Source organism: Balearica regulorum, chromosome 4 (assembly GCF_011004875.1).
Source record: "Balearica regulorum gibbericeps isolate bBalReg1 chromosome 4, bBalReg1.pri, whole genome shotgun sequence".
NCBI lineage: Eukaryota > Metazoa > Chordata > Aves > Gruiformes > Gruidae > Balearica > Balearica regulorum.
This window is the reverse complement of record NC_046187.1, coordinates 49,315,487-49,327,279: the sequence shown is the minus strand read 5'-3', so window position 1 is coordinate 49,327,279 and position 11,793 is coordinate 49,315,487. Positions and strand designations below refer to the sequence as shown.

Sequence of the window (11,793 nt, the reverse complement as noted above, 5' to 3'; positions counted from 1 at the left end):
TCTCAATGAGTGCCATTATCAATACTTGTCAGTAAAACTCTGGTATCTGTTCTGTTTGTAAAGCTACGGAATAATATTAATATATTGGTAGCTGCAGCTCACTTTATTATGTATGGCTTTTTGTAACTTAAAAAAATCAGTCTTTATTACTTAAGGCTAAGTAATTAACTTTGAAAAGTATAATGGTTTAAATTCAGCTCAAATTCAATGTTGCGATAATTTACACTTTGAAAGAGAAGACTATTTTGCCAGTTAGGCCTCTTACCCGATGGGAAGCAAGTCAGGAAGAAGGTCCCCTACCCCTTCCCTGCCACTGACCACCAGACCCTGTCCCCTCTTTTTGTATGAGACTGGTCATTTATCTGACCCGTTGGTGCATTCACGTAGCTTAAAAAAATGCCCGAAAAAATCCCCAAACAAACCCAGCAAAAAAGTGAGTTGCCATTGTTTGTATATGATAGTGACTAATAATACATGCTGTTGCAGTGCAGTTATAAAGTGGGACATTCTGAATCTCTACTGGAAAGAATTTAGTACTTATATACATTCCTCGAGTCACACTGCTTCAAATCCCAAAGTAAGCTTTATTTTTTTATTATCCTGTTTGTTTTATGCATAGATACCAACCCAGTTTAACCTATGAGCAACCAAAATACTCTCCAGAAAAAGCAGCTTTGGCTGCACCTGAAAAGGAATCTGCAGTAAGTGAATCACAGATACATATGATAGAAGAGAACCACTTCAGTCTTAAGGCCCTGATTAATCCATCCAGTTTACCTACTGAGCAGACTGCAACTACCGTTAACTTTTTAGTGGGTCTTTTAGGTAAGTGTTCAGCTGTCCAAATTCATGTAATGTATTAACATAAATAATGGAATTTTATTAAAGACAAAATTAAAAATCCAATGATAACATGCCTTCCTTCAGTCATAATTAATGTGTCATTCCACAGAGTGCTTTTATACTTCTTGACGGATCTAATCTGTCATCTACTACTATATGTTCCCTTAATTAAACATTTTCATGGTAACATTTCATACTGAAAACCTGCTATCATTCTTCTTAAAAGTCATGTCCTCTTCAATGCAGAGATTAAGTGACTTCTTTCCCATTTCCATCATTTTATTTTTCACGCAGCTTTCTTGATTTGTGGCTTGAGCATCCTCACTACTTACGGGATTCATTTCATTGCTAACTTGGAGCCCTGGAGTATTTGCCTTCTTGCTGTGTTGGTGGTGTCCTTCATAGTTACCATTCTCCTCATCCAAAGGCAGCCTCAGAACCAGCAGAAAGTGGCCTTTATGGTGAATAACATCCGCTATGTTATTCTCTAATGAGAGGTTTGGATGGATTCTGAAAACTGGGAGAGGGGCAGAGAGAGAGTGATGGTCCTTTTTCAGGCAGCGTTTCATTACTGCACTGCCACTATTGCAGTTCACTTTTTGGTGAAAGTAAGGGTAGTGGATGCTCACAGCTGAATCATCGGCATGTGCAGTCCAGTCCAGATCTTCTCAGGACTACAGAAGGGGTTTCATTGCCCACAGACTGAGATGTGTGACATCTATAGGAGCATGGCTGCAGAAAATGGTTGCACCACTGATGTTGGTGTGAACAGCTGCTATTGCAACTAGTGGATCTGACAGCACAGATCTTCTGGGTACCCTTTTAGACACATCCCCAGAGCGCACCTTGTGGAGACCCAAGTAATTTTAGACCTCAATTTAAGTGCTTAGAAACTGGAAAATAATTCAGAAACTGATTAGCATGCAGTGACTTGTCTGTGTTGTGTCCAGTGATTTGGACCACTGTACAGTTTGTATCTACCTGTCTTTCATTTCGAGCTTTCACTTATGTTCTAAGATCAGTTATTTATTGGAAATAATGAAGTATCGTGATGAAGGTCAAGGCATCTGGTGGAATTGGGGAGGGGGGCAATTCAGAAAGAAGGAATATAAAAAAATATACAAATAATATTTTTTCAGCTGTAGATTCAGCAATTCATTAGTATATTTCAGCACAAACAAAGGTTTTTCTTCATAGCCTTAGAGAATATATTTTTAAAAGAATTTATTTTAAAAGTTTAAGATCTGTAGAAATCAGTGGTTAAACCCAGTGAGAACGAAAATTTCACATTTCAAGAATAAAATTTTCCTATTCTTTTTAGTGAGCAGATGTGTCACCTCTAGTTTGTGTAGGAAGTGTGACATGCAAGAAATTACATTTAATGCTACAGGCATATTAAATATTTCCTTTTAGGTTCCACTGTTGCCATTTTTGCCATCCTTCAGTATCCTGGTAAATATTTACTTGATGGTACAATTAAGTGGAGACACTTGGATCAGATTTAGCTTCTGGATGGCACTTGGTAGGTACTTCTGTTTATTTCAATCACCCCTTATGTTAGGACTGATAAATCCCATTTTAGAACATTTTATTCTCATCTTTTAAATATTTGAACGAAAGTCCGTGTTTTAATAAGTCAGCTGATACTTGCGATCAAAATGAGAGCATGCCTCAGAAGGGGTATTTATTATGAAGTCAAAATTGTAAATACAGTTTTGAGGTAATAGAAAGAATCAAAGTTATAGGACTAATTCCAATAAGCCACAATTATTTTTTTTCCTAATAAATATAGCTAAAATTTTGCAGAGACCTGTTTGTAACAGTTTTCTTCCCAGTACATCAGTCATTCTCCTTTAAGATATGGAAAATTGTATTAATTCCATCTAGACATAAATTAGAGATAATAGTTTCCATGACCTATTAGAGCATTCAATTACACAAAAATGATGCACTGTGATGTAGTGCCTGCATTATAAATAGAAACAGGGAAGACCTGAAGCATGAGCTCTGATTCAGATATCATAGAATCACAGAATCATAGAATGGTTTGGGTTGGAAGGGACCTCAAAGATCATCTAGTTCCAACCCCCCTGCCATGGGCAGGGACACCCTCCACTAGATCAGGTTGCCCAAAGCCCCATCCAGCCTGGCCTCGAACACTTCCAGGGAGAGGACATCTACAACCTCTCTGGGCAACCTGTTCCAGTGCCTCATCATCCTCACAGTAAAGAATTTCTTCCTCATATCTAATCTAAATCTACACTCTTTTAGTTTAAACCCCTTACCCCTTGTCCTATCACTACACTCCCTGATAAACAGTCCCTCATAATCTTTCCTGTAGGCCCCCTTCAGGTACTGCAAGGCCGCAATTAGGTCTCCCCTGAGCCTTCTCTTCTCCAACCTGAACAACCCAAATTCTCTCAGCCTGTCCTCATAGGAGAGATGCTGCAGTCCTCTGATCATCTTTTTGGCCCTCCTCTGGACTCGCTCCAAAAGCTCAATGTCCTTCATGTACTGGGGACCCCAGAGCTGAGTGCAGTACTCCAGGTGGGGTCTCACAAGAGCAGAGTAGAAGGGCAGAATCACGTCCCTTGACCTGCCGGCCACACTGTTTTTGATGCAGCCCAGGACATGGTTGGCTTTCTGGGCTGCTAGTGCACACTGCCAGTTCATGTTGAGCTTTTCATCAATCAACACTCCCAAGTCCCTCTCCTCAGGGCTGCTCTCAATCCATTCCTCACCCAGCCTGTAGTTGTGCTTGGGATTGCCCCAGCCCATGTGCAGGACCTTGCACTTAGCCATGTTGAACTTCATGAGGTTCACATGGGCCCACCTCTCAAGCCTGCCAAGGTCCCTCTGGATGGCGTCCCTTCCCTCCAGTGTGTTGACCGCACCACACAGCTTGGTGTCATTGGCAAACTTGCTGAGAGTACACTCAATCCCACTGTCTGTGTCGTCTGTGTTGCCGACAAAGACGTTAAACAGCGCCGATCCCAATACTGACCACTGAGGAATGCCATTCATCGCTGGTCTCCACTTGGACATTGAGCCGTTGACCACAACTCTTTTGAGTGCAACCATCCGGCCAATTCCTTATCCACCGAGTGGTCCATCCATCAAATCCATGTCTCTCCAATTTAGAGACAAGGATGTCATGTAAGACAGTGTCAAATGCTTTGCACAAGTCCAGGTAGATGACATCAGTCACTCTTCCCTTGTCCAACAACACTGTAACCCCATCACAGAAGGCCACCAAATTTGTCAGGCACGATTTGCCCTTAGTGAAGCCATGTTGGCTGTCACCAATCACCTCCTTATTTTCCATGTGCCTGAGCATAGTTTCCAGGAGGATCTGCTCCATGATCTTGCTGGGCACAGAGATGAGACTGACCAGCCTGTAGTTCCCTGGGTCTTCCTTTTTTCCCTTTCAAAAATGGGGGTTATGTTTCCCCTTTTCCAGTCAGTGGACTGCCACGACTTCTCAAATACGATGGTGAGTGGCTTGGCCACTTCATCCACCAGTTCCCTTGAGACCCGTGGATGCATCTCATCAGGTCCCATGGAGTTGTGCACCTTTAGGTTCCTCAGATATTCTTGAACCTGACCTTCTCCTGCAGTGGGCAGTTCTTCATTCTCCCAGACCCTGCCTTTGCCTTCTGCGACCTGGGCAGTGTGGCTCGAGCACTTGCTGGTGAAGACTGAGGCAAAAAAGTCATTGAGTAATAATACCTGAAGAATAAACTTTTTTTGGAAAATACATTCAGCCAGAGAGTAACACCTAACTACCTTTTGATGCACTACTTGCCTAAAAACCCTATTAACTTTTCTTTTTTCCTTTTGGAAGGTTTCCTCATTTACTTTGCTTATGGCATCAGGCACAGTCTTGAAGGTCATCGTAGCGATGGAGATGACTATTCTTGTTCAGAAAATAGTGGCTTGCAGGAAAAGAACCCTGTGGAAGAAGTGGACGAACCTGAAAATGCAAACGAAAGTGATCAATTTCTTGCACATGAGAGGACAAGTGAATGTTAATCTATGTAAACATACAGGTCTTTTAAACCTTTAATTGACATTTTACTTGCGGACTGAAATTTCAAAAGCTTTCTGCCAACATTGTGGCTCTTGAAAGTGTTTACTACAAGGCCTGGCTGGTATTTTGGACAAGCTGCTAATCCATCTTCACCATTTCAGAACTGACAGCATGGAGATTAATATTTAAATTAAAAAACAAACAAGAGAAGTACCTTTTGGCAAGCAAAAATTTGGATGCATTGTTTGAACTGTCATCCAAAATGACTGGCAATCACAAAATATGAAGAATTTTAGAACTGCCTGCAAGAAGTTCTGAATATTTGACACTGCATTGTGAACACAAGTGCCTTTCGTACCTTCTCCTTACCTCTATTACGTGTTTTGGTCACAGTCTAATAGGTCTGGAAAATATCTGCAAATGGTAATTGTACAGATCTGATACTTTTTGCAAAAAGTAGAGGATCATATATTTATATCAAAAGAAATAATTGCTTACCCTTACTAATCAGTAGTCATGGAGAACTCAAACAGTGAAGATACTTGAAAGGCTTTTACTTCCTCTAAATAGTATTCAAGATTTCTACTTATGTGAATTCCTTTCCTTTCAGAGATGGTGTGTGTATAAAATAATACTCCCAAGAGGAGTTATGTTGTTTTCTGCAAAAGCACCTAGGAAATAATCTGTTGGTCACAGTACTGACAGTGACATTTGTATGTGATTTAGCAAGTATTGTGCTTTTGATTTCAGAAGGGCCAGGATTTTATCCCTGACAACCTAATTTGGTACTTACATGCAGCAGTCATCAAGTTTTCCTCCTTACTACTCATTTATTCCCCCGTACTTTCTTCTCCCTTATCATGTGCCAGAGCTGATACTTCTGAGATTAGTTGTTACACATTTTTTCTCCTCAGAAAAATTAATGTGCAAAATTCCAGGGAGGTTAAAAAACCAGAGGCCCAGGCTTTAGAAAAAATCCTCATCAAAACAGTATTTCAGTGCTTCACTAAGCCTTAAACATATGTTAGCACAGCAGTTTTTTGTAAGCCAAGCCTACATCCACAAATCCATTCATGTGGGTAGGATCTCCAAATACTTATTTATGTAAAGAACCAAATTGTTGCTGCGTTGCTGGGTAAACAATTATTTTAAAGCTAGTGAAAATGGAAACTGTTCTTTCAACATAAAAGTCATGTTATCTGTCAAAGGCACCCAGATATTTTACTTTTTCTCAGCAAGTAGTAGGCTCAAGTCCCATGAAGGATTCCACAATATGAAGTTATTTTGCAAGAATGTATTTATAAAAAACTTCCCTAAAGTACGAACTGTCTTGGACTTTGTCAGGGAGAGTTTCAATCTGTTGTCGGTACTAATCATTGGTATTAATCTCTGTTGTAGGTATAAAAACTTCAGTTCCCATGAGAGCTACGTTGGTTGACAGTGAAAAGCACCTTACATTTTTACAACAGCTGGAATTTCACACACACAAAAAAAAAAAGAAAAAGAAAAAGAAACTAGTTAGGCTGCTTCTGTCTCTCTCCTGTTCTTTTTCACAGCAATAGATTCATGCTTTTTAATCTTAAAACAACTTCTGTTGTTGTAAGAGGGTAGCATGCCTAAATGTTAAAGGGCAGGAGAAGTGCTTCTTGATAGAGGACCCTACAACAGGCTGATCTTCTACCCTGGGGCAGGTCTGAGGTTTTCAGCCTGATCCTTTCTTCTCTGCTTGATCTGGGAGAAGAGGCTCCTGCACTGCTGGCAGCAGCAAGTGGACAGATGTGGACAGATGTGTGCTGTTGCACCAGTGGCCTCTCCTGGCTACTCAGAGTTAGGAGTAGCGATCTGAAAATGTGAGAGGCATGCAATAGGTAAAACACCTACCTCTTAACTGAGTTTCCAGTATATCCATCCTCTAACTGCAACTGCTGTTGTCCTAAGGACTGTTCTAGCGATTGGTGGTTCTTAAAAATGGATGGGACACAGAGGATGAGGATAAACTATCGCGTAGGTGGCAATGGGATACTGTTTTTTAATAAATCATAATCCATCCAGACTTGATCATAAGTTATAGCCACTTCTTTCCAAAATCCATCATTGTTTACAAGATGCCATTAAAGAAAGACTCAAATCTCAGATTAATACGAGTAGATGATCTGCTAAGTAAATGGATAAGAATTCTCAGGGCAGTTCCTGGAGCTATTGATAATTTTCAGTACCTCTATTCAGTGAATGAAAGAACTGTCTGTGTCAGTTGGATCTGCTATTTTAATTGTAATTCTCAACTGGAGTCCATTTTTATGCCAAAAATGACAAAAGAACTATATGTTTGTGTTTGAAATATTAGAAATTTAAGACTTTCCAGGGTCTTGAAAGGAATACAATATAGTAATCCTTAGATATGTCAAAACAAAGGTTTTATTTTAAAGTAACCAAAAAATTGAGTAAATTAATGTATGTTCTGTGTTTTTAATCCCACAAGTATTTGAAATAGAGAAGCTGATACTTTTCCTGAAGCATGGCTTCTTCAGTGGTTGTACTTTCACAGGACATTGTTAACCTGTCTTGCCTAATACTCTTAAATCCTCAGCTGTAAAAAATGCCATTGCTGTGGGATCAAGTCAGCAGTGCTCAGGCAAAGCTTTTGCATGACATTGTTACAAGCCTGCAGTGAAACACAGCTCCTTTAAAATTCCTTATGCATCTTGGTGTGTGGGAAGCACAGACTGACTTTTTTCTATGGTTGCTGATGCCACAGAGCAGGCAAGCCAGGCTCCCAAGATGAAACTGCTGCTGTTCTGTGATATGCAAGGAAGATCCCATTCCCTCCCAAGGCCATCGTATAGAATGTATGTGTGCACACCTGTCTATATGTTTGCATCTGTCTGACATTAGCCCATTGTGATTTTGATGTACTGATTAAAATAATTTCTATACTGCACTGGAATTTTCCTTTGAAGGGATATTGTCAATATAACAAACTTCTGACTAAGGCAAGTGCTAGCTAAAGCTTCTGGAGATAATTAGAGAAAATAAACTTTCCAGGTTATTTACTTAATGGATGTGTCAGCACTTTGTGTATTGACAGTTTCTCCTTTCTTTTGTGTGAATATTTCTCCCCCTGCCTTGTTAGAGAAATTAGTTATATAAAAATAGAAGAATGTGCCTGTACAAATGTTGCTAAGGGAGATGGGAGCAGCTGCAGCACAGGAACTATCCACTTAACTAATGAGATACAAAATGAAATGAAAGTAAAGTCATTGGCTATTCTCAGTTGCTTCAACTGTGCAAAGGTTTTTTATACGTGTGTACAGTTGAAGTCATTATTAGTCAGTGGCTGAGTAAGAACATGACAAGCCAGAAGTAAGATATTTATGCTAATTTTAGTATGCATTTGTATATGCAATCTTGAAATTCCAGATCCTTTACTGGGATTTTGCAGGAGCAGGCCACGTGAAGGACAGCCATGCTAGTCCTTACACAGGAGCCATGTATGAAACAAACCCTAATTTTGTTCTCATGTTTGCTGTACATCTGTATTTGCTGAGAGAGCAGCTGAAAGCACAAGTCTAGTGGAATTAAATACTTGCTGTTATTTTTTAATGTAGTTGTTGATATTGTAAATTGTTCGTGCAAATAATAATGGTATGTGTTAACACAAAATATCTATTATCGGAGATAGCTTATTGTTGGGTTTTTTTCTTCCTTTGTGGAAAAAAATCCTCCAAAACCTGTATTTGCATTGTTACATTCTGGATGTGCCTTTACATAAAGGAATTATTCTTATCTAGTTGGATTTAAGAAAGTAAGCCAAAGCATATTTAAGGGAGCACAAATAAATCTTTTTGTTCTGAGCGATAAGAGATAACATTTCAGTATAATTCACGTTAAACTATCTTCTTGTGGTATTCCAGTCCTAATTCTGCCGTAGGAAATTTTATGAGGTATCCTAGATTTCATTGTCTGTTATCTGGATAAAACTATTCTGTTAATAATAGTACGCTTTTTCCTGCACAACAAATGCCAGTTAGTATCTGAAATCTTTCATATTATGTTTATGTGTCACCATGTGTTAAAGCCATTTATATTACCTGCTGTTAGAGAATTATCAAATTATCAGTAATAAATGTCATTACTAATGATGTAGGGTTACTTAAGTACTTACTTAGGAATTTAACTATGCCATCCAGAAACTTCAAATGATACAACGAATTTAGAGGCAAAACTTGGTAAAGCTTAAGTATATATTCTGTATTTTATTAGATGATAAATGTACAAGTCTAGCCACCTTTCCCCTAAAATTTATGCAAAGATATATGTATTTTTTAAGAAATAAAAGGCATCTTGTTTTCAAGGAGGTTTTAGTAAGTACCAATATCAGACGTGCTGTAAGCATCCTGAGATACTGAAAGCTGAACAACTGAAATCTGTGACATTGCAGGAAATCTGTGTGGGACTGTGCAATTGTTTTAATCAGGTGTGATGCCTTTGGCATTGAGGTGTATTTTGTACCGTAGGAATTTAATTCACGTGATAGCCGACATGTGTTACTTGATTACATAAAAAAGAAAATAAAAGCATCTTTTAATGCTTTTGGACCCTAATTCTTCCTAGACTTGCCAGGAAGTTTGTACAAATTGTAGTATGCTCATTGAAAGCATTGGGATTACTCAGTGTTAGGCAAATAGATATTTTACTGGAAAAGCAGGTGGTATTTCACATAGTGTAGAATCTTTGTATTTAATTTCTCGTACCTTTAGTATTTCTTTCTGGTACATGTTTTGAGGACCTCTGATTTTTTTAATAGTTGGACCTTTCCAAAGCTAAACATAATGCCTTTACCATCTCCTGATCTATTTTCCATTTATTTTCAAAATCAAACTCCTTAACATTAGCCAAGTTGAAGGATTTCTGTGCAGAGACATGCATTACAAAGAACTATGTATATATATATAATTATTTTTCTTGTCAGTTGGACAAATTCTGTTGTCTTTGTATGTTTTCATTGAGCCTTGTGCCAGGTAAACTCCAGCTTCACCATGTTTAGTTGGAGTCAGGACAAAGGATAAAAGGATTTGAATGTTTAGGAGGGCTTTTTTCTTTTGTGTTACCAGAAAGTAAAGCATGAAATACATGTTACATATCTTTAAAAATAGTTATGTGTGCATTATTTTAAAAAACATTAGTGTTCATATTCATTTTAACTTTTATTTTTGTTCATATGTACATTGTAGTGATTATTTCTGTATTATATGCTGCTGAGCATTTAAAATGTAGATAGAATGATTATGATGTGACTTAAAAGATAAATTTGTATTTCTTTGAAATGCTCTACCAAAATGAAAAGTCTTGAATTTTTATGAATGTAAAAATGCTTACATTTAAGAATATGGTGCTTGTTTTTTCACTTTTACCATAGAATTGTAACCAGTGATATTTTTAGTTACCTTTGTTCCAAATTCTGATGGAAATTACATTGCTCTTCACCTACTGTAAAATGTGCTTCACAGGATAACAATTGTGCATTTGTTCCATATTTTTTAAATAAAGCTGAATATCACTTGTATGTACTTCATACAACTGCTCTAACTTTAACCACCACTATAATTTTAGTAAACACTGAAGTAATATAGCGACTTAACAACCATTAGTGTGTCAGATATCTAATGTCATGACATTATACAAATCATAACTAATTTAAAATAAATAACATGATAGCTTCTATGGATTTTATAGAGGGGAAAAAACAACCATGTTTTATGCTTAAATCTTTCACTTTTCTGTAACTGTGGAAATGGGGATAGTAGCAGTGTTTGTTTCATACTTGCTTCCAAGCACTCCAGAAGTCACTGAAATAGAGAATAACACCCTTTGATTTGGGCATTTTGTCTTTCGGTGCCAAACCAGAGATGATGTTAGGTTTGATTTCCAGAGACAGTGAGTAGCCCTCAGTGTTCATGGTGCTCAGCTTTCTGAAGCACCAACCCTTGTCCTGGCAGCATCCAACCTCAGAGTTGGATGGATAAACACACTGTTGTCTCCTTTTCGGAAAAAAAAAACCCAAACAAAAAACCAACACCAAAACACCAAAACTGGGCAATGGATAACAATAGCCTTGACACTGAGAATCACACTCCCAGGGCAAGCTTATCATCTGGGACTGTTTTTAAAGACATTTGGGTAGTCATATTTGTTCACAGACTTAAGAGTAGCTATGATTTTGGGTTTTTTTCTGAGGTATACTGCAACTCTTTTATATAATTCCTTATACAGTTTTCAAGTGATTGCCATCTTATCATACATACTGATTTACTAAGACTGATCTTGAAAACCTGGGTTCATGGAAGCAGTGGGAATATAGCCACTGATTTAAATGAGGACAAGAGTCATTCTGCAAGCATCACATTTAAAGCATTGACCTGAAAAGATGTATTTAAGCTATCAGTTTACTCATGTGGAGAACTGGGGTCATTACATGTAGGTTTACATTAGTTCTTCTGATAACTATAAATGAAGATGTAACTAGGTTTTTGTGCATATCCATGTAAAGCTAGGAAACTTAAAATTCATAAAAATCTTTCTTCATTGTATATCTGTATCGGAAAAAGGTATATGTCAACTTAAATATGTCTTAAAATCAATTTCTGAGTATTATTTCCAAGTGCTATTACCATATTTTCAAAAATATACTAATATTTGGAACTCAGTCACCATTAGACCACTGACCTACCCTGTGTATTGAAAGGAAAGGGAAAATTGACTTAGGAAGGCAACTAAGAATTGCAACTAGCAGTTTTGCAGACAATAGGAAAAAACAACCACTCTTCATCAGAAGCAAGAGCTGTGAAAATTTCCAATGCAAATTTACAGTTTATATTACACATAATTTCGGAGTTATCTCTGAGATTCCTTTCCTTTAAAAC

General features: G+C 37.9%; 1 protein-coding gene across 13 annotated transcripts in view; it reads left to right on the top strand.

Moving 5' to 3' along the window:
- SLC7A2 (solute carrier family 7 member 2) overlaps positions 1-10,436 on the top strand; it is a 56,580-nt gene extending 46,144 nt beyond the window's left edge. For 11 of the 13 annotated variants that reach the window (XM_075752059.1, XM_075752061.1, XM_075752053.1 and 8 more), the window contains 4 exons: positions 620-825; positions 1,138-1,304; positions 2,257-2,365; positions 4,688-10,436. In XM_075752059.1, coding sequence (XP_075608174.1) covers positions 620-825; positions 1,138-1,304; positions 2,257-2,365; positions 4,688-4,875 — 670 coding nt within the window. In that variant the 3' untranslated portion in view covers positions 4,876-10,436. The remainder of the gene's footprint in view (positions 1-619; positions 826-1,137; positions 1,305-2,256; positions 2,366-4,687) is intronic. The other 2 variants (XM_075752063.1, XM_075752062.1) reach the window with 2 other exon arrangements.
- Positions 10,437-11,793: the final 1,357 nt, after the last annotated feature.